The following is a 23920-nucleotide window of genomic DNA, read 5'->3' as shown; positions in this document are numbered from 1 at the left end:
AAAAAAGTAGAAATTTAGATTCAGTTGAACTGTGACACTATTTTAGACTTACTTGTATCCTTTGGGTGTCAAGATACACTTTGAGTCATGTTGGCAAGGATTCAGGTTTTGAGCACAGAAATCTAGTTTCTCCTCACAGAGCTCACCTGAAATATAACATATGCTATAAATTTATTCAAAATATCACAGTGACCTGAAAATAGCTGTTTCTGTTTTAAAAGTAACTGCTACAACTTTGTTAAACCAAGATTTTCATACTTCATGATATAATAATATTACGTTTAGAATTAACGCTAATAAATAAAAATTAAATAAGCAATACATGCTAATCTGATGTCTTTATTTTAAAATTATTTTGATAGCAATCATCTAACCATGGATATAAATGATTTAAAAAAAAAAAAGATTGTTTAGAATATTTATCTCGCTTTATTGTACAGCAAACCAGTATCAATTGAGTTGCATCTCATTAGGACAAGCACCCATCAATATGCTTTTAATTATTTCTAAGCTTTGCATTATGTTACCTGTTACCTAAAAAACCCCTGTTAATATTACTGTATGTCAATACAATTTCAGTTATCCCAAAATGAAAACTTGCTTTCTACTTTTTCTTATTTATGACTCTCCAATTTTTTGCATTTCTTAATGTACCATAATTACCTATACTCTGTTATATGAAAAGAAAACAAACAAACAAAAAAATCTGTGTCAAATGTTTACCATTCCCTGCTGCTGGAAGCCTAAAGTAGATCTAATTTCCAACATGGGCTGTATAATCTATAAAACATTTTAATATGATTAAAATATTATTTCATTTGAAACTTTATGACAAGGTATCACTTGCAGGGATGTAAAAAGATCAACATCATCTCTGACTAACTAATCAGAAGATACCATGAATAGTTCACTTGCAAAGTTTATCACTGGTTTGTAAAATAAATATACTTAATCTGGGATTCATATGAAGAATCTATGTATGATGATCAGTTATAAACCCTGTCCTTGTGTAATGTAGAGACTCACAGGTCTATCATGCCCTAAAAGTAGGGTTACCCCTTGTCATTTGTCAAGTATTAAAGTATGAGCTAGTGTCTAGTATTAAAAGATGAGCTAGTGAGCAAAGAGAAGTAGAACTCTACACTGAAATGAGGAAGGAAACAGCAGAAGATAACAGTGGGTGAGCAGACACTTTCACTGCTCAAGCTGAATTTTCCCTCAAATAGAGACTGGTATCCCTCAGTTTTAATTATCTGAGTGTGGTAGTGGCTTGCAGTGTAGGAAGCTGATGAATCAGCATTTTCTGCAGGGCATTATGAGATTAAAATAATGTATAAAGTCTTCAACTCTTTCCTGTGATTGTTAACACAGTACCAAGGATAAGGACAGCATCGCTAAGAATACAGGATGGGGAAATACATTTAGGGTCGTGGTTTGGGTAGACTCAGGAACAGATAGATTGGAAAAACGGAGAAAGGTATTGGATAACAGTATTGGCATGGAGGTTTTGGAGAGAGTATAGGAGTGAAGATACCTTCCAGAATACACATATGCACATGTAGCTCATCAGCTAATTCTTTCATTAAGCAATAAGGTTTCTGACGTTTTACACTGCTCCTTGCCAAGTACCTAGCACCACACAGAAGCTGCCTTTTTGCTTACACGGGCTTCTCTGGAATTATAAAAGTACACATCATAATACACTGAAAGCAACAGTAGATGGCTTAAGGTCTATTTATTTTTTATATTTTTTTTTAATTTTTAACAGACCCTTCACAACAAGTGTGCTAGCATGCTAGCATTCAGAACTGGGTATTGTGAATAGGACTACCCAGAACCTGAGACATCATTTCTTGGACTTTTTAGAGCTTATTTCAAATGGTGGAAAAATAAACAAAAATTTTAAAAGAGTTGAGGAACAGTCTACACTACAGAAAGGACAGAGAAAAAGACAAAATTCCAGAGCCAAGATGTTTATGCTGGATAAAAACACATCTGAAGCATATATGCTAAGTGTCATAAGACATAAGACCTTTAAATCTTCAAAACTCAGACAAAATAAACCAGCTAGACAAGTACTTTGCAGGCATTCAAAAGATCCAGACTTGTTCTAGATAAACATTTAAATAAATAAATAAATAAATAGAATCGACAGTGTATTACCAATTAGCAAGTAGTGCATTTTCCCTACATAACCAAATAAAGCTTTCAACACAAGAAAATGGCCTTCAAGTACAGGCTACTTTCCTCAGGAAAACTGTCAGTAACAATGTGACTTAGTCAATATATGTAGGAAACTGAATGGAGATCAAATGCAGGCCACTGAAGATGACTAATACAAAGAATTTTAATTCTACCCTCAAAGCCTCTTCAAACTCTCAATGGACTTATTAGTCTGGAAATGTGCAACTGTTATGACTAGGTCACTGCACAAAGAATCCCGAAATACCAGGGATTCTTTGAATCCCACGATATATCAAACAAAATCCAGATCCCTTTCTCTTTTCAAAAGGTTTTGTTCAAATATATATATGAGAGGAAGTAATTCTTCAAATAGTATTTAGTCAATTTGCAGAACTTGTAATGCTGAAATCTGTTTGAAGGCCAAGGATGTTTAAGAGTGAGATACAAACATGGGAACAGAGAATTCAGATTTTCAGAAATATGGAATGGAAGAAGCAAAAATCACTGGGTTTTTTTAACTTAGTTTATACACATTCCTGTGACTTAGAAATGTATGTATGTGCCTACATATATATGTGTATATATATACACCCATATATGTATACACCCCCTCAATAAATATATTGTACTGTGGCATGTAAACGATATTAAATTACTTGCAGAAATACAAAATATATGACACCTCAATTACAAATAATAAAAATGTAATGAGTCTATCATTCAAGCAGGGCTGGTAAAGTTCAGGGGACACCCCCCTCCCCCCCCCCAAAAAAGAACCAAACTAGAAAAGGGCAAATTAATACTGGCATAACCAGAGAGAACAACCTCTCCGTTGCTGTCAACTTCACTGAACTAGGACTGACTTTGCTATGGGATAATAACTGGGCATGGCTTAGATTATTATTGGCACAGACCTCTGAAATGTCTTCTGTAGCAAACAGTTTTATCAAGTAGTGTCTAAGCCTGTCCATTTTTTTAATTCCTCCCCTCCTCCAAGTACTTACAAAAGACATGATTTCTTAGAGGACACCACATTTTAGTAGTTACAGGTTGATGGCCCAATATTTTCTAAACTACACAGAAAGCTGTATCATCTCATGAAAAGCTGAGATCCCAAGTCATAGCTGTGAATCCCATAAATAGACTAAGAAGAGAAACAATGATTCAAAAACCCACTTGTCTTTAAAAGACAGGACTTTTTGTGCTGTGACAGCGTGAAAGGAAAGGAAGTTTCCCCTTGTATTTTCAAATTGTATTTACTGTGAAATAAGAGCAAGTCCTATCACCGGAGGGAGCTTTCAGTTAAACAGACCATTAGCAACTAGCCTAGGGAAGGAAAACACACGGTAAGCATGGTGGTCCATGGAGTGAAATAATAATGTAAATACACCCTATGAACAAAAAAGTCAGTTTTATGTAAGCTGACTTTTATGTAAAGTACAAACTTTAATAATAAAGAGTAGAATTCATGATAGACTTGCACACAGGATTAGTAAAACAAGAAAAGTTCAAGATGGAAACCAAAATATGTACAGCGGGTACTGAATTTCTGAGTGGAAATATAAATACCTGCAGAACAAACCAAAATAACACAAGTATGAGTTCTTCATTTATAATGTTAAGAGATTTATATTCTGAATGGAGTGTTTTCATAATAAAAATATATCTGCTTGCAAAATGGTTAATAGAAAAGGTAATTAAAAATATGTGACATAGAATCTGAACCACTGAATAATATTTTCCTTGTAAACCAATACCTATCTGTCTTTGTGTACTCAATAACCAATACATTCATCAGAATTTAACTGAGACAAGGTGAAGGTGTCCTGGTTTCAGCAGGAAAAAAGTTACTTTTCTTCCTAGAAGATGGATAGTGCTGTGTTTTGTATTTAGGATAAGGATAATGCTGATCACACACTTATGTTTTCAGTCATTGCCAAGCAGTCCAGGACTTTTCAGCTTCTCGTACTGACCTGCTAATGAGAAAGCAGGAGGGGGTGACCAAGGAGCTGGTAGGGGGTGCAGCCAGGACAGCTGACCCATACTGACCAAAGGGATATTCCATATTATATGATGTCATGCTCTATATATAACTGGGGGTTGGTTGGGAGGCAGGGCTGATCAGGAACTAGCTGAGCATTGGCTTTGGGCAGTGAGCAATTTTACTGTATGTCACTTCTTTTTTGTTATTTATCATCTTTCTTTTCTGTCCTATTAAACTGTCATTATCCCACACGTTTTAGGGGTTTTGTTTCCCTTTTCAATACTTTCCCTATCCAACCACAGGGCGGGGGGAGAGTGAAAAGCTGTGCAGTTCTTTTAGCTGCCGTCCAGGTTAAACCATGACAAAAGGTGAGAAAAATGTTGTTGAAATGAAAAGTGAAACACTCAATGAAGGAAACACCAGATTTATCAAGTTAGGCTCCTTGGCTTTAGTGGAACAAAATGTTAGAAAGTTTCCTGACTTGGGAAGCATAATGCAATGTTTAAACACCCATCCTTCAAAACAATGAAAAAAGATTGTGACACAAACGTGTCATTTCAAGGCATCTTGACACCAATGTGTATGTACATTCTTTCATTCATCTAATAATATTGTAACCGAGGCTTCTGTAAGAGCTTGGCTAAGTAATTATGTTTTTGAAAGATGGGAACATTTTTTTATATAGGAAAATAACCAACAGACTAGTTTGTTTAAAAATAAGCAGTGGTTAAAGTGTCAAAAATCCTATGAAAATCTTCCAAAGTTTAACTGGAACCAGCAATACATCTTTTCATGCGACAGCTTAATTAATCTAGGGACTCTGGATTCTGGTGTGGAGCAGCACTGCAACCAGTGGAACTCTGCCCAAAGGAACACAACCTTCCAAGGTCAAGACTGGAATATTTACTGAGATTTTGAAGCTACTTATAGATGATGATGCAGTCTTACACAGCCAGATAGCACTATTAAATATGTATGATGAATTGTGTGCAATCCTTGACAACCAAAGTTAGAATTCTGCTAGTTTTACAGGTCGGTTTATGTTTCGTCTGTGTCTATTAATTCACTCTTATGACTTGAGATTGTAAATCACAGAAAAAACTTAACTCTGGATTTTCCAATATATAAAGATATTCTTTCTGAGTGAAGAGGAAAGCTTTGACACAAATTGACATGAGCTTCTGAATATAGTAGCACATTACTAATTACAGGCAACTTTACTGAAATAACAATATTAAAACCACTGCCATATTAGCAAAGCTGTGTATGATATTAGGAAAAAAAACCCAGAGAGAGAATAGAAAAGAAAAAATGGTCAGTTTTAATTATCAAAATCAGTTAGAAGACTTACTGTTCCAAAAGCTAAAATAACAGATGTGTATTAGAGACTTACTGTTAATTACTAGTATGCCAAGATTTTATATATCTACATATATGTCCATTCCAGCTTCTGAGTTTGGTTGTGATATGTTGTGAGTTATCTGCAGTAATCAATTAGATATTACTATTTTCTGAGTCTTTGACTGGAGGTCTCTATTTACTTCTGACTGAAATAGCCAATATAGTGTAGGAGTGGTTGGAAAATGTCAGTACCATTTAACAAACTATACATAGAAAAGTGCTGCATTTTATGAAGTTTGATGAACAGCAGACAGCATAAATTTTTTAAAGTCTTGCCCCTTGTCCTGTTGCTACACTTAGGACCCCTTTAAGTACTGGTAGACATAATTAGGTCTTGTGGATACTTTCTCTTCCCCAGACTGAACAAGCCCAACTCTCAGCTTGTCTTCATAAAAAATTAGAATAAATAAATATAATATTGTATCATAGATAAATACAAATATCTACTATATCAAGGACAAACTTGCTTACAACAAAAAGCACTTCACCATCATAGTAGGATTAATTTATTACCAAAAACCCGATCATTTTGTTGGAATTTAATTTTGAAGTCAAATTTTACATCCAGTTAATTGCTAGATTCTTCCTGTCTTTCACCATTGGTTTACTCTGTTCATCTATGCACCGTGCTTGTGGATCCCAGTGTAAAATGGGGCTTATTTATTTTAACATTTGTATTATTTTCATATGTTGTTTGGCAACTAAGGAAATGGCTACATAGCAGCATTTTCCCTTTACATTCAATTAGAAAAGCTATTTTTCATGAACATAGAAATTAAGTTTATCTTTTAATTTCCTGAAGTAAATCCTAAAATTCTGTAATTTATGCTATTGGAAATCAGTGAGAAAGTTAAATTATCCATGAATTACAGATGTCAAACTAGTTATTGTAATCTGCTTGGTTTTGTTTGGGTTTTGTTTAAATTAAATCCAACAATAATAGTGAACTCAACTTTTACATTTATTTATATTGAGCTTGCTCTTTGTCTAGATTTTCTAGAGACAAGTAGTATTTTATAAAATCAATTAGTTTCATACTGGGATAGCAACTGTAAAATGTAAAAAAAAGCTTAGGAAGTGACAAGAGAAAAGAAAAACAGGAGGATATCTTTGCTGTTTAGGCAAGTAATGATAAAATGCCAGAGATTTAAGCATGGAACACCTGTGGATGGAATCCCTTTCTGGAAATGTCTTGTTCTCTCCAGCAATTACAGAATTTAAGTTGTAAGAATTATTCATTGGATGTCTAAATTAATCAACACAAATGGTATAATTGCAGCCTTGCTCAACATGCTATTTCATGGATAATTAAAATATTTTTATTACTACTAAAAGTTATAATGCTTTATAGACTACACATTTATCAAATTAAATTAATGGCAAATACACTACAAGATGACTAATTTGCCTTTAAAACTAAATATGTTGTCATGATTATGTTGGCTCTCAGACTGTATAGTTGATTATATTATACATAAGATAGTTTCTTTCCGTTAGTAAGATTGGTGCTAGGCAGGAACTAAAAAAATAAAATAAAATCAAAAAATAATTGAAAAAGTATTCAGGAATACCCAAAGTTAGTGTCCTAAATCCCTGCACTATTACCTTTCTTTACCATATCCTTGGCTTAATGTGTTCATTTCAGATTCTATAGATATTTACAGTAAAAAAAAAAAACTGCCACAGAAATGATGAGCGAGAAGATCACCATTTTGTATTCCAGGATGCTTTCTAGTACCATAATCTAACAAAGAAATTAAGGCAAAAGAGTGCAATAAAACAGAGAATACATTAGAACGGAGCCAAGGTATGTCTACAAGGTAATAAGAGAAGAGATTTCAGAAGATCACCATGTAAACTTCTTCGTTAGCCCTATCAGTTTATTACATCTGAATAAATGACAATGGATTATTATTAAAAGTACTCCTGCACAACAATCTGCATCTTCAACGACATTCTTCTGACATGTATTCACAGCAAGAGCCATGTGCCTAATTTGAGGATTTGCAGTGAGCTTTCTAAATTATATCTATATATGATTTACTTGATCATTTGTAAGAACTGAAATCCATGCACCTTTAAGGAAAGGAAAGTGAGAAACCAAAGTAAGTGAAAATAGGCTTAAAAGACAACTGACCTTTTTCCACTTCATTCAGATTAGCAGCTTGCAGTGACAAAGACAGAAGAGACAAGAGACTTTTTACATTGTAATACAACAGCATAGCACATTAAGCTAATGCACAACTATAGCAGCAGAGAGGTTGATATAGCAAAATGAAGCAAGCTTCAGAGTCTCACCTACAGCAGAGCAAAACAAACAGAAAAGGTAAGAAGTACATGCCACTGGTGGCATAAGAAAGGTTTTACTTCTGGATCAATCAGATCTGTGATCTAATGACTGATGAGAATGAGCGAGAGAAATGATCATCTGTACTCTGTAGGATGTACATAAAATGACCTGAAGTTTACCAGACTGAGGTTAAAATAAAGGAGATGATAATGTCAAGAGAATAGCGAGGTTAAAGAGTGCAGGACATAGTGACGTATTTTAAATGTATTATTTCTCAAGGTTTCATCAGACACTCTTGAGTGTCTGCTGATTCCTTCTGCTTACTGTTGTTTCAGGGTTACAGTCTCTGATCTTAAGAAAGCTCATAGTATAGTGCAAATACCATTCTTTGTCTTTCAACCCATAACTGTGGAGGTCATCATAAAATTTAGCCGAGGCAGAGAAAAATGGATTCCTAATTTTTAAGCCATGAAATAATAAACCATTTATTTATTTATTTTTATATCAACACTGCTTACTTGGGGTGTCAATTTTCAAGGGATTGTTAGAAATAAAAAAGTGACTGGTTTTGCACTGCAACATTCTTTACAGCATTTTTTGTAGTTTTTTGTATTTTCAGAGTTAATTTGAGATTCTAACAAGTCTTCCCCATGAAAATAAAGCTTTAAAGAAGAATGATGTATGTTTCCTCCAAGCAGGTTTCAGCTGATTCTTCCTTACACTGTGCTACTGAAATGTAAAGCGTATTTGCACATCTGCACATTCACCCAGAAAAATATTCAGGGCCGGTGCACTTCCACATTCAGTACATATATGCTGTGACATCTTGAACACAGACAATTCAAAGCAGTGTCAACAGAATTAAAAGAGAACAGGACAAGCTTACAGTGGTATTTCCCTGGTGTGTATAGTGTCCCAGTCTTCACCAATTCACAGATCATGGTCTTTCTGAGCTAGAGGTGTCTTTGAATTTAAAAATCTTTTTACCTACTGAATAAATAACTTGTGTTCCTGGTCATTAATGTACTTTTGCCCAGCTAGCATATGAATTCATTTAGAGAAAAATACCTTTCATAAAAAGGCACAACACATGACAAATTTGCATATCTTGTTTTAACCTCTTAGATACCAAAATCCAAAAGTTCCTTATGAAAAAGCACTGTATCCTTATCTTCCAAATCAGATTATATGCCAGAGGAAAAAAAAAATTAAAAATTCCTATAAATAATTTGGTATCTCATACACACTTGAGGGAACTGTAAGATTACTTTATACTCTGATCACTAACATTTCCAGGTCCTGATGTGTCCAGACTACTGTCAGTCCAATTCTTAACACTAAAGGTTATTTAAGTGTCATGAAAATTCAAGGACGATGGACATGAAGATCCCTTGACTAGCTCAATGTTTTCTATTTTCTCTTTATAATTAATATCAAAATTTACTTAGGATCTACAGTTTTTTCCCAATTAATCTATGAGTTTAGTCTGTGGTGGTGTATGTTCAAAAAATACATTTTTGTCTGTTTTTCCCAAGGTGATGAAAACAATCTGATGAGGTAGTGTAAATTCTCAGTATTTTTTTAAAAAAAACAGAGCATCTAAACTTATTGATTGCAAGTAGATTGTTTTGATTTATTTTAGAGCTGGGGAGAAGATTCTCACCTACTCACATGACCTATTGCCTTCAGTAGCATTAATGAGAAGGCATTACAGCTGTAAATCCCTTTTCCTGAAAGGATTAGTTAGCAAACAAAGCCACCTGTCGTGTAAACTCATCTTAGAATTATGCACCACTATGAATCAGATACAAAATACACTTTCTTCTAGTTTGGCTGAAATAGAAGCAGCAGCACAACTGCAATACAAACATCCAAAATGTTACCTATGTTTATGGTCTCCTTTTTGCTCTAACCACATTGAAGTAGAAAGAGATGCTGCAACTGCTCTTTCAATAGTAAATATAAAAAATGCATTTCAATTACACTACTGCAGAAGTGCGACGGGCACATTTGATGAGTTTTAGGCTAGCACATATAAACAAGCCTCTGTGTCTGCTCCATGGATATGTAATGCAAAACAGTCCTTCCCATGGCATTCTGTGAATACAAGCTATTGACTCAAGCCGTTAAATGCATCTAGAGCAATGTAGAAAATGAAGAAGTGAATGTCACAGGTAAACACACCCACAAAGCTGCAGAGGAGGAGTGCACGTGCAAATGGATTTTCTACTGTCTAATAGATACATGAAATCTGTTGGCATGAAGCCACTGAACAGGAATACTGGACTGATGTGACTTCGGTTTGCTTTCTTCCAGCCTACACGGTGGAATATCGGACCATATTTTCAAAGGAGATAGCAAGTGATCCCAGGGGAGCTGAAGCTTGGCTCGCATATAGCTGAAATATAGGAGAAATAGCATTCACCTGTCTCTAGTTGTCGACGCTGTTACCTGTTATTTGTTTCTATGGATTTAATTGTCACTTGCTCTCAGTATTAAACTATCAGTACATAGCAAAACAGTATTTTGTCTAAGCAGATTATATCTGTTCCTGCAGATGTGAACTGTCCATTTATTATTAAATACTTTATTCTGACTAATTATACTTTTAACTTGTATTGCTGCAGGTATTATAGTTTATGCTATATGGGGAAACTTGTACTAAATATTTATCCATCTTAAGTACTGGATTAACACACATGTAAGATTAAGAAAATTTATTTCTTATACCTCTGTTTTACCCTCTTCACTCACTGTGAAGCTCTGCATTCTGGTAGGGGTCAACTAGCTAATAGAAAATAGACCTGTCTAGTTAATCAAAGCATAAAACAGATCAATGCAAACAACAGAACCTATTTCTTTTTCTCCAGTGCTGCTGTTCTAACTGTCCTCCATTCCCACAGAGATGATGATAGCAAGCAAGAGACCCTCTGTCTCAAAGAGAGGGCAATGTTTTGGGCTTACTGCCAAGTGATAGAAGCGAATAATTAGACACTCTCTAATAATTCTTTCTTTTTATTTTTTTTGGGTGCTAGAACAAAAGGCATCACACTCTGCATTAATGTTTCTAATGGAGGGCAGGGCAGCATCCAGGGGTGCCAAATTTAGTTCCCAACTGGCACAGACAGACCCTTTTCATCCCTGTTAGTAACATGAAGTGTACAGGATAAAAGCAGAATATTTTTCAGATTTCTGCAGCTGCAGAGGTTCTTCATCAAGGGGTCTGGGTTGGGTAAACAGCAGGGAGGGACACATTTTGAATGCTCTTTTAAATATCAAAACACCCTAATTTCAAAACTAACAAAGGAATTATTGAGTGGGCATTAAGTCTACTTTTGATTACAAACCATGCAAGAGAGAAATATGGCAGAAATCCTGGCTTTAAGTCAACTGTAGAGTAACTATTCATTGACATACAAACTGAAAAACATGATCGCTCTGCTATGAATTCTTGAATTACTTGTACTTTTTCGTATACTCCTACCTGTGTATTCAGGTGGGCAAAGGCAAGTATAGTTATTAATTCCATCCACACAAGTAGAATTATTCTCACAGTCATTGTCTTCACAGTCATCAACATTTACTTCACAGTTTTCACCTTCAAATCCATCTGCACAAGTGCACCTGCAATACAGAAAACAAAACTAGCCACATAGATATTTCACCTGGGGGCACCACACAACAAGTTCTGAAATTAATAGGTACAATAGATCATAATCAACCTGCCATAAAGGAACACAGTTGATATAATGTAAAACACCATATAACAAACATTTTTTTTCATATTTTAAATTACAGAAAAAAGGCTTCTAAATTTGCGTCCTTATCTTTGTTTTAAGGGGAGTCTTAAATCACTGAACTTTCCTTTTAAAAAGTGTGTTACATTTATAAGATTAGTTTATATTTCTTTAAAAAAAAGAAAAAGAATTTTCCATAAGTTAAACGTGTGGAAAAATCTGTTGAATAAAGGAGTAGCATTCCACTATCATTCAGTTAAATGCACCAATATAGAGCTCTTTTTAATGTTCCATGCACAATATGTGCATTACCATATATAAACAAAAGTTGTTTAAACTTTTTAAAGCAGTATATATTTTTGCTTTTATTAATGTTTATACAAAACAAATACATAAAAATAAAGAATAAACTTAAAACATCATTCAAAGATGACTATACACACATTTTCATATAATATGTACTATTTATAATTTCTGCAGCTTTCATTATAAAATTGCTTTAATTTTAAAAATAAATGAAAAAGGTCAAATTCTGAGACATGACTACATCACTTAAAATTCTAGAGGCATACTATTAGGAGGTATACGCTTAAATTTTAATAGAAAACTATTTAATCTTTGGTCAGAATTTGGATTAAAATTAAGAATAATGTCATAATGAATTGCAGGATAATGAATTGCATCTTTCTGAAGTGTCATTTCTAACAAGCTTGAGGTGTAGATTATTAAATGACTAATAATTTCACATAAGAATTCTAAAGAACTTTATTTCATAATTCATGAAGTACATCTGGAGTAATTGTATTGTGTGATTAAATAACTCAAGATTAAAAATGCTCACAGCATGTTTATCTGCTGGCATAGCGAGTTTCAAATGAATCATTAATTTTCTGTTTCACTGGGATTTACATTTTATCATTTACATGCTGTCTGTTGAAGTAATACACACGACAACAGATGAATTGTGAGATTTTTTTCAGCAGGGATCTAGATAGCTATTAATTAGCATAATGGAGCCAATACTATGTTGTCTGAACCTGATATGCCTCAACTAATCACAATCATTTGTTATTGTTTTTAACATTTTCAAAGCTTTAGAAGCTTCCCAAGGATGGTGACGTGTTCAGAAAACTCCAGAAGCACTGAAAATCTGCCTTTGTGGTGCACGTACTGGCAAATACAGAGAACTTAAAGATTAACACCTAAATCATTTCAGCATATAAATCTCAGTAGTTTTCCATCCTCTTACCACAATTGAAACCAACCTACCAGAAACCATCTCTTTCTCCTTCTTTCAGATGACAAGTTCCACCATGGTGGCATGGGTTACTAATGCAAGCATGAATGGGAATATCACAGTCTTGACCCTAATGCAGGCAACAAGAATTAGAATTTAAGAAGAAAATACAGACACTAGTAAAAGAGAACCAAATGAAACTCAGATTGTTAAGCAGAAGCTTACATTGTCCTAAGTTTTTTCCTCTTCATTCAGTACCTACCTTGAAACCATATGGGCAAGTACATCTATAGAAGTCAACTGGATCATTGTTGCAGGTTCCATCATTTTTACATGGATTTGATAAACAGGGGTTACACTTAGCAAGAATATTAACATCCACAGGCCCTTAAAAATAAAAAATTGATAGTCAGAAACAGCTACTGATTTATATTTGACAGGATATATCTGTCACATTGCTTTCAATTGTAGAATGAAATTTGAATTTTAGACTTCATGGTGTTTCTATATAAATGGAAAGCTGGACTGTATGGACTCATTCTTTTGAGTTGAACAAATAAATTTTGGGTTGGATTTTAAGTTAAATTGTCATTTTCTTTCTCAAAATAAGCTCAGACAAAAGTGATTCCTCTATCCCCATTCTCTGAAATCTATGCAGCTCTGATCCATGATAATTACCTTCCCTCTGTATTAACAAAATTAAGAATATTTTTTTGCCTATTGCCTCTTTAGAGGGTAAAAATCACCTATGAGTTCGCAATCCTGGCCTTGACGTTGTTACTGAGAACACAATTTTAAATGTATTTTTATTTTAAGTTATTTTTTATCTGCAGGATCAATGAGATAGCAAATGTAAAATTTTACTGTAAAATTAACTTGTTTGAACATCTGTGAATTGTAATGTAAATTGCATTGTTCAAGCTATCTTGAGATAGCTTACTGACAAAGCTACAAACTACATCCACCATTGACTGGTTTTGATTTCATTACCTTAGTTTGAAAGAAAAAACTATACCTGATTAAAGTTTCTGTTAGATCAGCAAATTGCAGAGGTAGAAGAGTTGAAACATGAATTAATGTCAAGAAAGTCTTACCTAGTCTACTGCTGATTATTGCTAAAGTACACTGAGGGGTTCTGTGAAAAAAATAGGGCACATACTAAAAAAAAATAATTAAATAACTTTTAACTGTGTGCTGTAACCTGGAAGCCCTTGCCTCAACTGTTTATTCCAAACATCACATCCTCTTCTCTACTTCTTATACAATAATATGCTACTTAATTGGCACGACTTAAAAAGCATTGAGTAACTAAGGTTGCTTTCCTAAATGGATTAACAATCTAAATTTCACTTACAAAACAGACCCATAAAATGGGAACCTAAGCCTAAGCAGATAGCAAACAACACTGTGTCTGATTTTGTGCTGTGTTTATTTCAAACTATTATATATGTATTACTCAATAAAGTAATACATTGGTTTATTATTCTCCAGCTGTAAGTTCAAAAAATATAAATGTTTCACATAGCTTTACTGAAGTCTAAAGGAAAGGCAGTTCTGGAACCTATTTGAATTTGCACTATACTGCTCTTTCTGCTTTCATGTGTTAAAAGACTTGCATATGAAAAAGATTTGGATCCATAGCCTATTGTTTAGATTTTCACATTATAGACATATATATCCTTGAATAAGCCCTAACTGGAAAAAAACCCCTAAAATAACTTTATTGACACTTTATTGACAAACATACACACAGAGCCATCTAATATTTTTGAACAGAAACATAACAGAAATCTTCTCAAAATCAGCTTCTAGAGAAACCTGTTGCAAGAAACACTTGAAACTCTGACTCAGAAACTCCTCTTTCTCTTGCACATGGCCTCAAAATCGATATCTACACTGAGTCACACTAAATCTGCTAATAAAACCACTGATTTTAGTACAATGGGATGGAAAAAATAATTTCAGTTATTTGATTTTCAGACCTTAAGCCCACACTTTTTAAATAACTAAACATTTCATACAATATGTTAAATGATGTATCATGAAGAGTCAGCTGTAAATTCATGAAAGGGGAGAACAAACAGTAAACATGCATGTCTTAGGAAAGAAGTCTGCTTGAGGTACACAAAAGGAAGGTCAGAAGGTCCGTTCTTAATCAGAGCATCCATTTCAGATCTACTTATAACCTTACCTGGTATCAGAAAACCACAAGGCCCTGGAATCTCTAGAAGCAGGGCATGGATGGTAAAGAGGTAAAAGTAAAAGATTGAGAATCTGTTAGAGGCCACATAAAAAAAAAGAAAATCCTAGAAAAACAACTGAAAGAGGAACATACTAAGGGATGATTCCTGGAGTAAAAGAATTCATAAAATTAGAATAAGGTACAGTGATTTTTATGGAGCTTTATAACTGAAATGAAACTTCATTTTAAAATGCTCATTTTCACTGGGAAATATTCATTATGCAAGTCAAATTCAAGCACCAATTTCATTTTCAACTGAATCCAGAGATACTGATAAGAGGGAATTACATACTACTCTTTTCCTGTAAATATATACATAATAGCAGATACATCTGAATACAGTCCTCTCAGTCATAGCCTAAAATTTTGGTTCTAATAGGAATACAGCATCCCCCTAATTTCTATTCAGCAGTTCAATTTTAAGCAAAAGATAAAATTACTTATCTTTGAGTAACAGACACATAATGTCTTACAGGGCCATCATGTCATTGAAAAGCTGCTGATTTGCAATCTGTAATTATGAGCATCTTCATAGGACAGTGGCAGGAAAATTATTTTCTCTCAAAGGTATCCATAATACCAGATCTCCACTCTTGGAAGTGAAACAAATACAGTTCTTACCCTGCATAATAATATAAAGGATATTTTCTGATGGGCAAGAGGGAGTAAAATATACTTTCTGGATTGTCTGACAGAAAAATAACAATGATTGTATGCAGGGGTGATACAGTTTTTAAAACTGACAGAGCTGGAAAATAACCAAAGAAGTCCTTCATGTCCCTGCAAATATTCCTTCACTTACATCCCTACAGTAGCATGTAATAAAAGCGTATCTGCAATAATGTTCACTGGATGCTTGTAGAGAAAATGGTCGGATTGGCAAATGTCCTTCCTAAAATCAGACTAAGAGACTTTGCAACAGATGAGTGTCACATGTAATGAACACTTGCATGACCTCAGAGATGTACTGTTGAAAAACTGCATTAAGAATTTGGAAGGAGAGACATTTCATTGGCATCATATGCAACAAAATGGGTTACGGTGCTTTTTTTCACAGAAAGCCTAAAGGGAGAAGGCTAAATAGGATGAACATGAACTAAATAACAACTCTGGATGACACACACTCCGATGAAGTCCCATTGCATTTTTAAGGAAGAAATTAGAAGGGATTAAGCTCACCTTTGAAGATACATTAACAGGCAAACAAATCAAAATAGCTTGAAGATTACCCAGACTGTGAGAACAAGATAATTCTACAAGACTTAAGATCATATTTATCTGATGCTTAGGAAGTAACTATAAGCTTAATAATGGCTTACAAGCGTAAGCACTCAAATATTTTGTTGGTTTTTTTTTTCCTTCCAATTGGGGATTTCAAAGTTTCTAAATCAGGACCATGAAAAATGAAGCTACAGAAGTTTTCTGTGTTTTCAAAATACTCAAGAAAGGAGGAATGGATGGAATAGAGGAAGAATAAACAGTAAACCAAACCAAGTTCTCTCTCACATATGAGTATAAAAGGTACTTTTCTCACAAAAAAATAATAAAGTTCTGAAAAAGAACCTAGAAATTAACAGACAATAATAATAATAATAAAATTTGTGATACAAATACCAGCAACATTGGTGTCAACATGGAGATAAATACCCTTGGTGCAATTGCTGAGAAACCTCCCTATATAATAGCACTTTAGAATAAGACCTCAATAGATGCAATCACATCCCTTTATTTACTTCCCACCCCCACTTATTTTAATGCTTTCTTCTGAAATATCAGAGAAAGTATTCTGGATGTATTGATGGAATTAAGTACCACTGAGAAATGCAGACTGCAAGGATTATGGATGTAAACAGTCTGTAGGTAAAGGTTTTTCTTTGGGTAAAGGAACTGTAGATATGATTGAGACAGTACCTAGTACCTATGTAAATCCATTACTGAGGAACACTGTACTGCAACTCCAAAAACTTTTTTTCTCCATCTACTGTTTGAAAAGAAATAGGCACTGAAAGTCCTCATAAATAAACACCATTCCTGAATGGAACCAGTGGCTACATCCTCATCCCTCAGGTACAAGGAGGAATGATGACACGGCTGAGTGAAGATGCTATAACAAATATATTAAAGCACACAGGACTTTTATTTCAAATAGCTCAACTATTTGTAAAAATTTAAACCTGATACTTCAAAGAAAAAGAAACAACAGTACCTTGGCAAGTAAATTTTTTAGAAGGAGTTGTGAGAAGAAGTTTATCTGCCATTTCTCCAGGACCAGCACAACGTGCAATACCAGGTTCTTTGTATTCTGACTTTACCCAGTCAGATAGCCACTGCATGTTACAATCACAATAAAGAGGATTTGCTCCAATTGCCCTATGGACAACAAACAACAGACAAACAAAAAAGTAAGTAAAGTCTTAAACGGGTGCTTTACAAACAAAACCCAGAAAAGAGATTGGCAAAAACTCTCTTCAACCAACAAATGTGCCCTCCCTCCATCAAATTTGCCCTATAGCATGAATTGTCTGGATTTGGCTTCTAAATCAAGATGTGACAGTGTTAGCAGTAAACTTGGTCCAGCAATCTAACTATTCTTAGAGGCATTATGTGTGAACTTTGGGGAGCTATTATTAACTAGCTCTGTTTCACTGTTGCTATGTAATGGCCAAGATCAGCTGCATCAGTAGAATGTAACTGATACTGGGAAATTAAGTTAGGAAGAATAAAGTATTTCTTCCGAAGCAGCCGAGGCATCCCCACAGAGTTCCACCCTGATATTTTTCCTTTTCAGTTTATGGCTCCCAGGCTGGTACAAACCATCTGTTTCTAAGCTTCCAAATTTGATTTAATTATTTCCTCTTTGGAGCTCTCCCACTGAACTCACAGCTATGTGCACAATTCTGTAAGAGGTCTCTGCTGCATAAGTAAATAAAACTACATTATCTTAGCTTTGAGGTAGTTACATAGGGACTACCTCATGAAAACAAATCCATTTCTTTAAATAAATGTGATTTTTTTAATTAAAAAAACAATTTAGGTAGAGATTTTCAGAGTTAATTTCTGTAAAGGGTTTTCAAGTGTCTATTTTCCCTGCTAGAATCTAACTCTTAAAATTCTAAAAACAATGTAGTTAATTTGGAAGACAGAAGCATTGTGCTATTCTGTAACGATGTACTCATATTCCTTTTAAGAAATACAAGAACTTTCAACAGATAATCTTATGCATACACTGCCAAATGACAATATTAAAACATCCTCCCTCAACATCATCCCTCTTAAGATGTTTCATTACTTTTTTTTCATATTTTTCCACAACTTTGGATCAGTGGGTCTTCTAGAGATACAAGGAAATCTTTGGCAAACAAAGGTGGTAGAAACTACCACTGCTAAAACACTGTTTTATGTGACACTGAGCAGGAAGCAGAAGCCCTCTCAATTACTGCTACACACTTCCAGCTGAATTATCTATACTTGTTCAGTCAGTCTTAAGGCAGAGAAGTAATAGAAATCAGACCCAGTGCAAGGAGAAATACCTCGAATTTGACTTCTCCATATTTGCAGGAGAGAACGCCAACCTGAACTGAGGTAACAATTGCTGTGCTAAAATCAGAATGTTAACAAGGATAACTGGCAGCCATTAAGAAAAAAATAACAGCAACAGTCAAATCTAGGTAATTTTAACTTACATTTCATGCAGATAGTCTAATAGTAGCACTTGAATGAATTATCAATAACCTAAAACTTCCTCAGTATCATCAAATTTCTGAGTAATGCCAAATTAAATGTAAACAAACAATACTGAGATAGAAGCACATAATTAAGTTTTTAACAATGGCAGCTCTTCAGAAACATAAACCCCAAATATAGCTAAAGGCACTACTTAACATGATTGAATAGCTATCCATAAGCAAAAGGTTTACAGATAGGTAACTCCTAATCTATGTTCCCAATGAAAATTAAAAACAGGAAACCTACCACCTCAAATGATGTTCTGAAATAAAATTCCATGTATCTAATGTCAACTTAACAGACAACAACAGAGGATAATTTAGGACACACTGGAGATCACCTGGTCTCATCTGCTGCGCCAAGAAAGGCTTCAAAGTCAGAGCAGACTTGCACAGGGCTGTGCCCAGCTGAGCTCTGAAAATCTCCAGGGATGGAGATTTTTCTGCTTCTGTGGGCAACATGTTCCAAAGCTGAACCACCCTTACAGTGAACAGTTTTTTGTTATGTTCAATCAAACTTCTCTTGCTGCAGCTTGTGACTGTTGACTCTTACTCTTCACTGTGCAACCCTGAGAAAAATCCATCTCCATCATTGCTGCAATCCCCTTAGAGGATTAAAGACTATTAGGTCCATCCTTGGCATTAAATTCACAGGCTAAATAAGCCCAGTTCCTTTAGCCTCTCCTCACGGTTCACACAATCCAGCCACCTCCCCACCTTGCTTATCCTTATCGTGGTTCATACACATCTGGCTTGTACTGGAGAAACTGAACACATACTCCAGATGTACGCTCCGGAGGACCAAGCAGAGGGGAGTGACCACTACTCTCAAGTCACCTGCCTGCTGGCTTTCTAATTCAGCCCAGAGCATCTTTAACCTTAATTGCCATAAGGGCACACAGCAAACATTCAATCTGCTGCCCAATAGGAGGTCCGGAATTTTTCTGCTGAGCTGCTAGCTCTCTGGCCAGTCCCCAGACTCTGTTCATGCATCAGCTTGTCTTTCAAACTATCTTTGTTCAACTAAAAGAAATTTGCTAAATGTAACATAAAAAATACTGTTCTCATCTGAATACTCACAGGTGTGATAATGCTGAAAGATCATTAAAAGCTCCGTCAGGAACAACAGAAATGTCATTTCCGTGTAAAGACCTTAAAAAGAAAATAAAGAGAACAATATATATGCATAAAAATCAGAAGGATAACTTTGTGAAATTTATCTTTGTTTAACAGTGTTCAGACTTTCACTTTTTTTTCTTGAAGGTCCACAGAGTTTCCAGAGGTCTGGGGTTTTTTTTAAACTCTAACTGACCTCCTACTCATCACTTGATTATTTTTATCCACAATTTTCATAGGAAATTTTAATAATATGATTCTTTTTAAATTGAAAGATTTAACATCACACTTCTGCAAAGTACTAGTTTGTTTTAGTGACAGCAGAAGAGTTATTTCTGGATTATCTAGCATTTCCCTGAAATTTCCAAAAATAATGTTCATAGTTTTTATTAATCTTTCATGGATTCATGAAAAATACAGGCACCGACTATCTGACCATTCATTAATGTAAGTATTAAAGGTTGTTGCCCTCATTTGATAGTAAAGAACTAAATACCTTTTTTAGCATCAATACTGGGACTAGTATTATTTCTCCTGTAGCAACTCTGCACAAAAACCTTCCGCCTTTCCTGTAAATTCATTCAGTTACATGTATATCTAAACCATAGAGAATCATGGTTCTTGAAATTATCCATATTTATATAAAATGACTGAAATTATGTGAGCACACTTAAATAATGCCATGCTTGAGACTTATAATCCAACTAAGCTATTAAATGGTTATAAACTTCCCAAATGGAGGCAAAAATTACATGTTCTGCTAGAGACTTGAAAAAGAAATTTTGCAGTGCTGTGATTGTGTTTTTTTTCTTAATGACAAACTGAAGCTGTAAACTAGACTGACTGTTCTTTATTTTCCTTTGTCCCTTTTTGTCCCCTTACAACCATGTTTTTTCTAGTGGTAATATGGAAAGTTTTCTTGGAACCAAAAAGTAATTTTATTGATTTTCAATTGTAAACAATGATGTAATGGTTTTGGAAATGCTCACAAATGAAACAACAAAGAAAGAAATTTATTATTGGAATAAGAATATTCAAAATTCAACTGCAAAGCCTCCTTATGTATACTAAAAAAATTATGCATATGGGATTTTTTCTTAGACTTTAATGCCTATAACAAGGAAGAACATAACACAAAACAGAAATACAGCCAGGATTATAAAGCAGAAAATAAAAAAATGCATGCCTGCATATTCAATATTGTCCAAGGTCATATAACTTCCTGTGCAGCATTTTGAGTATAATTCCCCAGAAGAAAGCCCTTTAGAGTTTTAAGGCTACCTGGTTTTAAAATCTCTATAAAAAAAATTATACTTACAATAACCTAAGTGATTTCAAACCGTCAAAAGTCCGTGCAGGGATACACCTCAGGCGGTTGTAACTAAGAATTCTGAAAATATATAAAATACTGTCAGCAAGTATATCAGCCATTTGTTAAACAATACAGAACATGACCAAAACCAGCTTTTGCACACATAGCTCGTTAGGAAACAAGTTATTTTACAGCCTTCGTAACAAGCAAGCTTTAATATCAATTAAATGCCCTTTCTTTCCAAGACAAACACCCACTGTAATGCTTCCAAAGAGTCATTGTTACATGTTTAAACTTACAAGGTGAGCAGCTGAGTCATGTTGCTGAAGCTCTGATTAGAAAGAGTGCTGATTCTGTTGTTACTTAAATCTCTATAAAAAATAAATTCAGAAATTCAGACCTTAAAACGACTGCCCCAGTCCTGAAACACTGCAAGTTAAACTGACACATTATTTTTATTAGTAGAAGTAGTATCATCATTGGTGACAATATTTAAAGCAGCGCAGATTTTTATTTTCACATGCCATATAGAAGCCCAGCAAGCGTTTAGCTTGATCAATGAAAAGCATTCTCATTTCAACACTGATGACAAAGCAGCGCAATGCATTCTTATACAACAGCAATGTCCATCATGCTACTGAGTTAATAATACGACCCTACATGAACACATGTGTTGAAATTAAAGTGATGTTTTAATGTGGAAATCATTCCAGTCATGTCCCTAGTGACACCTGAGTAAATATCATCTAATATGCTGTTTAACACTTAGATGCTGAAGACATCAAAGCCCAGAGCTATTATCATAAAGAACATTATCTAAGATTTATAGAGAAAGCCTTAACATCTTTCTTATCGTTCAATATTCTAACAAATAAAATCTTAAGCATAAGTATCTGGAAGCTGGAGTGGTATGCTGGTAGCTTCAAAGACAGCAACTTCAAAGAAGCTTTGAAGAGACTATAGTAAATGTGAATACTGCTTGTTCTTTATTCTCATATTGTGCTTTAGGTTTCATTTTATGCTGAGTATTTCACTGTTTTTACTATATTTTGTGATGAAATGTTGCTTTTTTTTCTGAGGGGACCTCGCTATTTGAACTTGAGTACTGTTGAATAGCTATGCAATATACATATTTCCCCCCTTGAAATTTAATGGAAGTATGTATGACAATTGATTCATAATAATAAACATCTTAGACAAGTATAAAAGAACAATCTTTTCAAAAGGGAAGGAAAAAATTAGAAATAAACAATTTCCCTTCTTAATCTGGAACACAGGATGTAAATTCTTGTTTGGCCAGAGAAGGACTAGACATAGAGTTTTGCTTTTTCCAAATGCAGCTGTTAATATTAATCTTATTTGCATTTTATTTACTAATGTTCATCTATAATTTATTGTATTACAATTGCCTGTTAAACTGTTAAACTGGTGTGTTTTCTGATTAGGAGGTGAAGTTACATGATTTCTGGCTGTATTTGTCAAAAATAGATGATAGGTACCTAATTTCTGCAATGGAAGCCTTGTCACTATGATTCTAATTAAACCTCATCTCTAGACACATACCTAATCTCTGCTGACACTACTACTGCACACAGTCCAACCTATACGTTTGCTGCTTCTACTGAGGTTCCAAAATTTATCTCTTCCGTGTGCTGCAATTTAGGTCTTATATTTATGTAACTTCCCTGCACAATCCATAAAGATCTCCAATAGGTTCTACACTGTATACATGTGTAAATATTGCAAGGGTTATTTCCCCGATTTTATTTGCAAAATACAAAAAGCTTTGGAAACGTGTTTTTTTCTGAATTTGTGACCGTGACCACTTTTGCCTAACATGAAGTAAATAATGGAAATCAAGTGCTTCTTTTTGAATGCCAAACTATTTTCAATTTTTGCAGCAAAGCTCTAAACCCCGTCAAAAAGAAATGTAAGGGATTTTGTTACTCCCCTCCACTTTTTATTCTGATTATAATGAAACCACAAACTACTTTCAGAATGTTACACAGTTCAACCTCAGCTGGTATAAATTTTTATAGTCCTAACAAAGGCTGTGGAATTACAGCCATTTACATCAACGGTCTTCCTGCTTCTCTCACTGTACTCTTACAAGGTACAGAAATCATATTCAAATCATTCATGAAGTAGAGGTAGTAAATTTTAGGGCAGCTAGTGATTTGACTTAAAGCACAGAGTAACTAAGAGCTAGAGCTGGGAGTAAGGCATTCTAGTCAAGCTCTCTTCAGGAGCCATAAACACATACATTGTGGGAGAAACAGAAGGGGTTACAACTCAAGTGTTACAACAACTGTATGTGTTCTGCCTATGTGAAGCGTACCACAGAGTGAAGCGTATCACATAGTGTTTCTTTTGTAAAGGAAATAATTCTAGCGCCTTCATGGAGCAACATAACAAAATGCTGTAGTACTCAACATATTTTGTAAGATTTTATATCTCTTTTCAGGTTAACAGTATTTTTTGCTTATTTACATTGTGATGTAATTCACTGGAATGAAATGCCTGTATTATAAGACGTGACCAAATATATCATGTGTAGGATGTGATAAGTAGAATAAAATATCTTCCATTACAAAATGTGTTTGGGGTTTATATTTGGTAAAAGATATGATACATTTTATATATATTTTCTTATATCTAAACCCTTACATAAAGAAGTAGGGGGTTTTGGTTT

General features: G+C 34.4%; 1 protein-coding gene across 2 annotated transcripts in view; it reads right to left on the bottom strand.

The window, feature by feature from the left end:
- Positions 1-23920, bottom strand: part of SLIT2 (slit guidance ligand 2) — a gene marked incomplete at both ends in the record, with an annotated part of 248458 nt that overhangs the window by 20193 nt on the left and 204345 nt on the right. For both annotated transcript variants that reach the window (XM_084266864.1, XM_084266865.1), the window contains 8 exons: positions 53-146; positions 11344-11483; positions 12866-12963; positions 13096-13220; positions 17282-17445; positions 19881-19952; positions 21235-21306; positions 21528-21599. In XM_084266864.1, coding sequence (XP_084122990.1) covers positions 53-146; positions 11344-11483; positions 12866-12963; positions 13096-13220; positions 17282-17445; positions 19881-19952; positions 21235-21306; positions 21528-21599 — 837 coding nt within the window. The remainder of the gene's footprint in view (positions 1-52; positions 147-11343; positions 11484-12865; positions 12964-13095; positions 13221-17281; positions 17446-19880; positions 19953-21234; positions 21307-21527; positions 21600-23920) is intronic.

This window comes from Gallinula chloropus (assembly GCF_964237585.1).
Source record: "Gallinula chloropus genome assembly, chromosome: 7".
Lineage (NCBI taxonomy): Eukaryota > Metazoa > Chordata > Aves > Gruiformes > Rallidae > Gallinula > Gallinula chloropus.
Note: the sequence above shows the minus strand (reverse complement) of the source record. Positions and strands in the feature narration are given on the sequence as shown.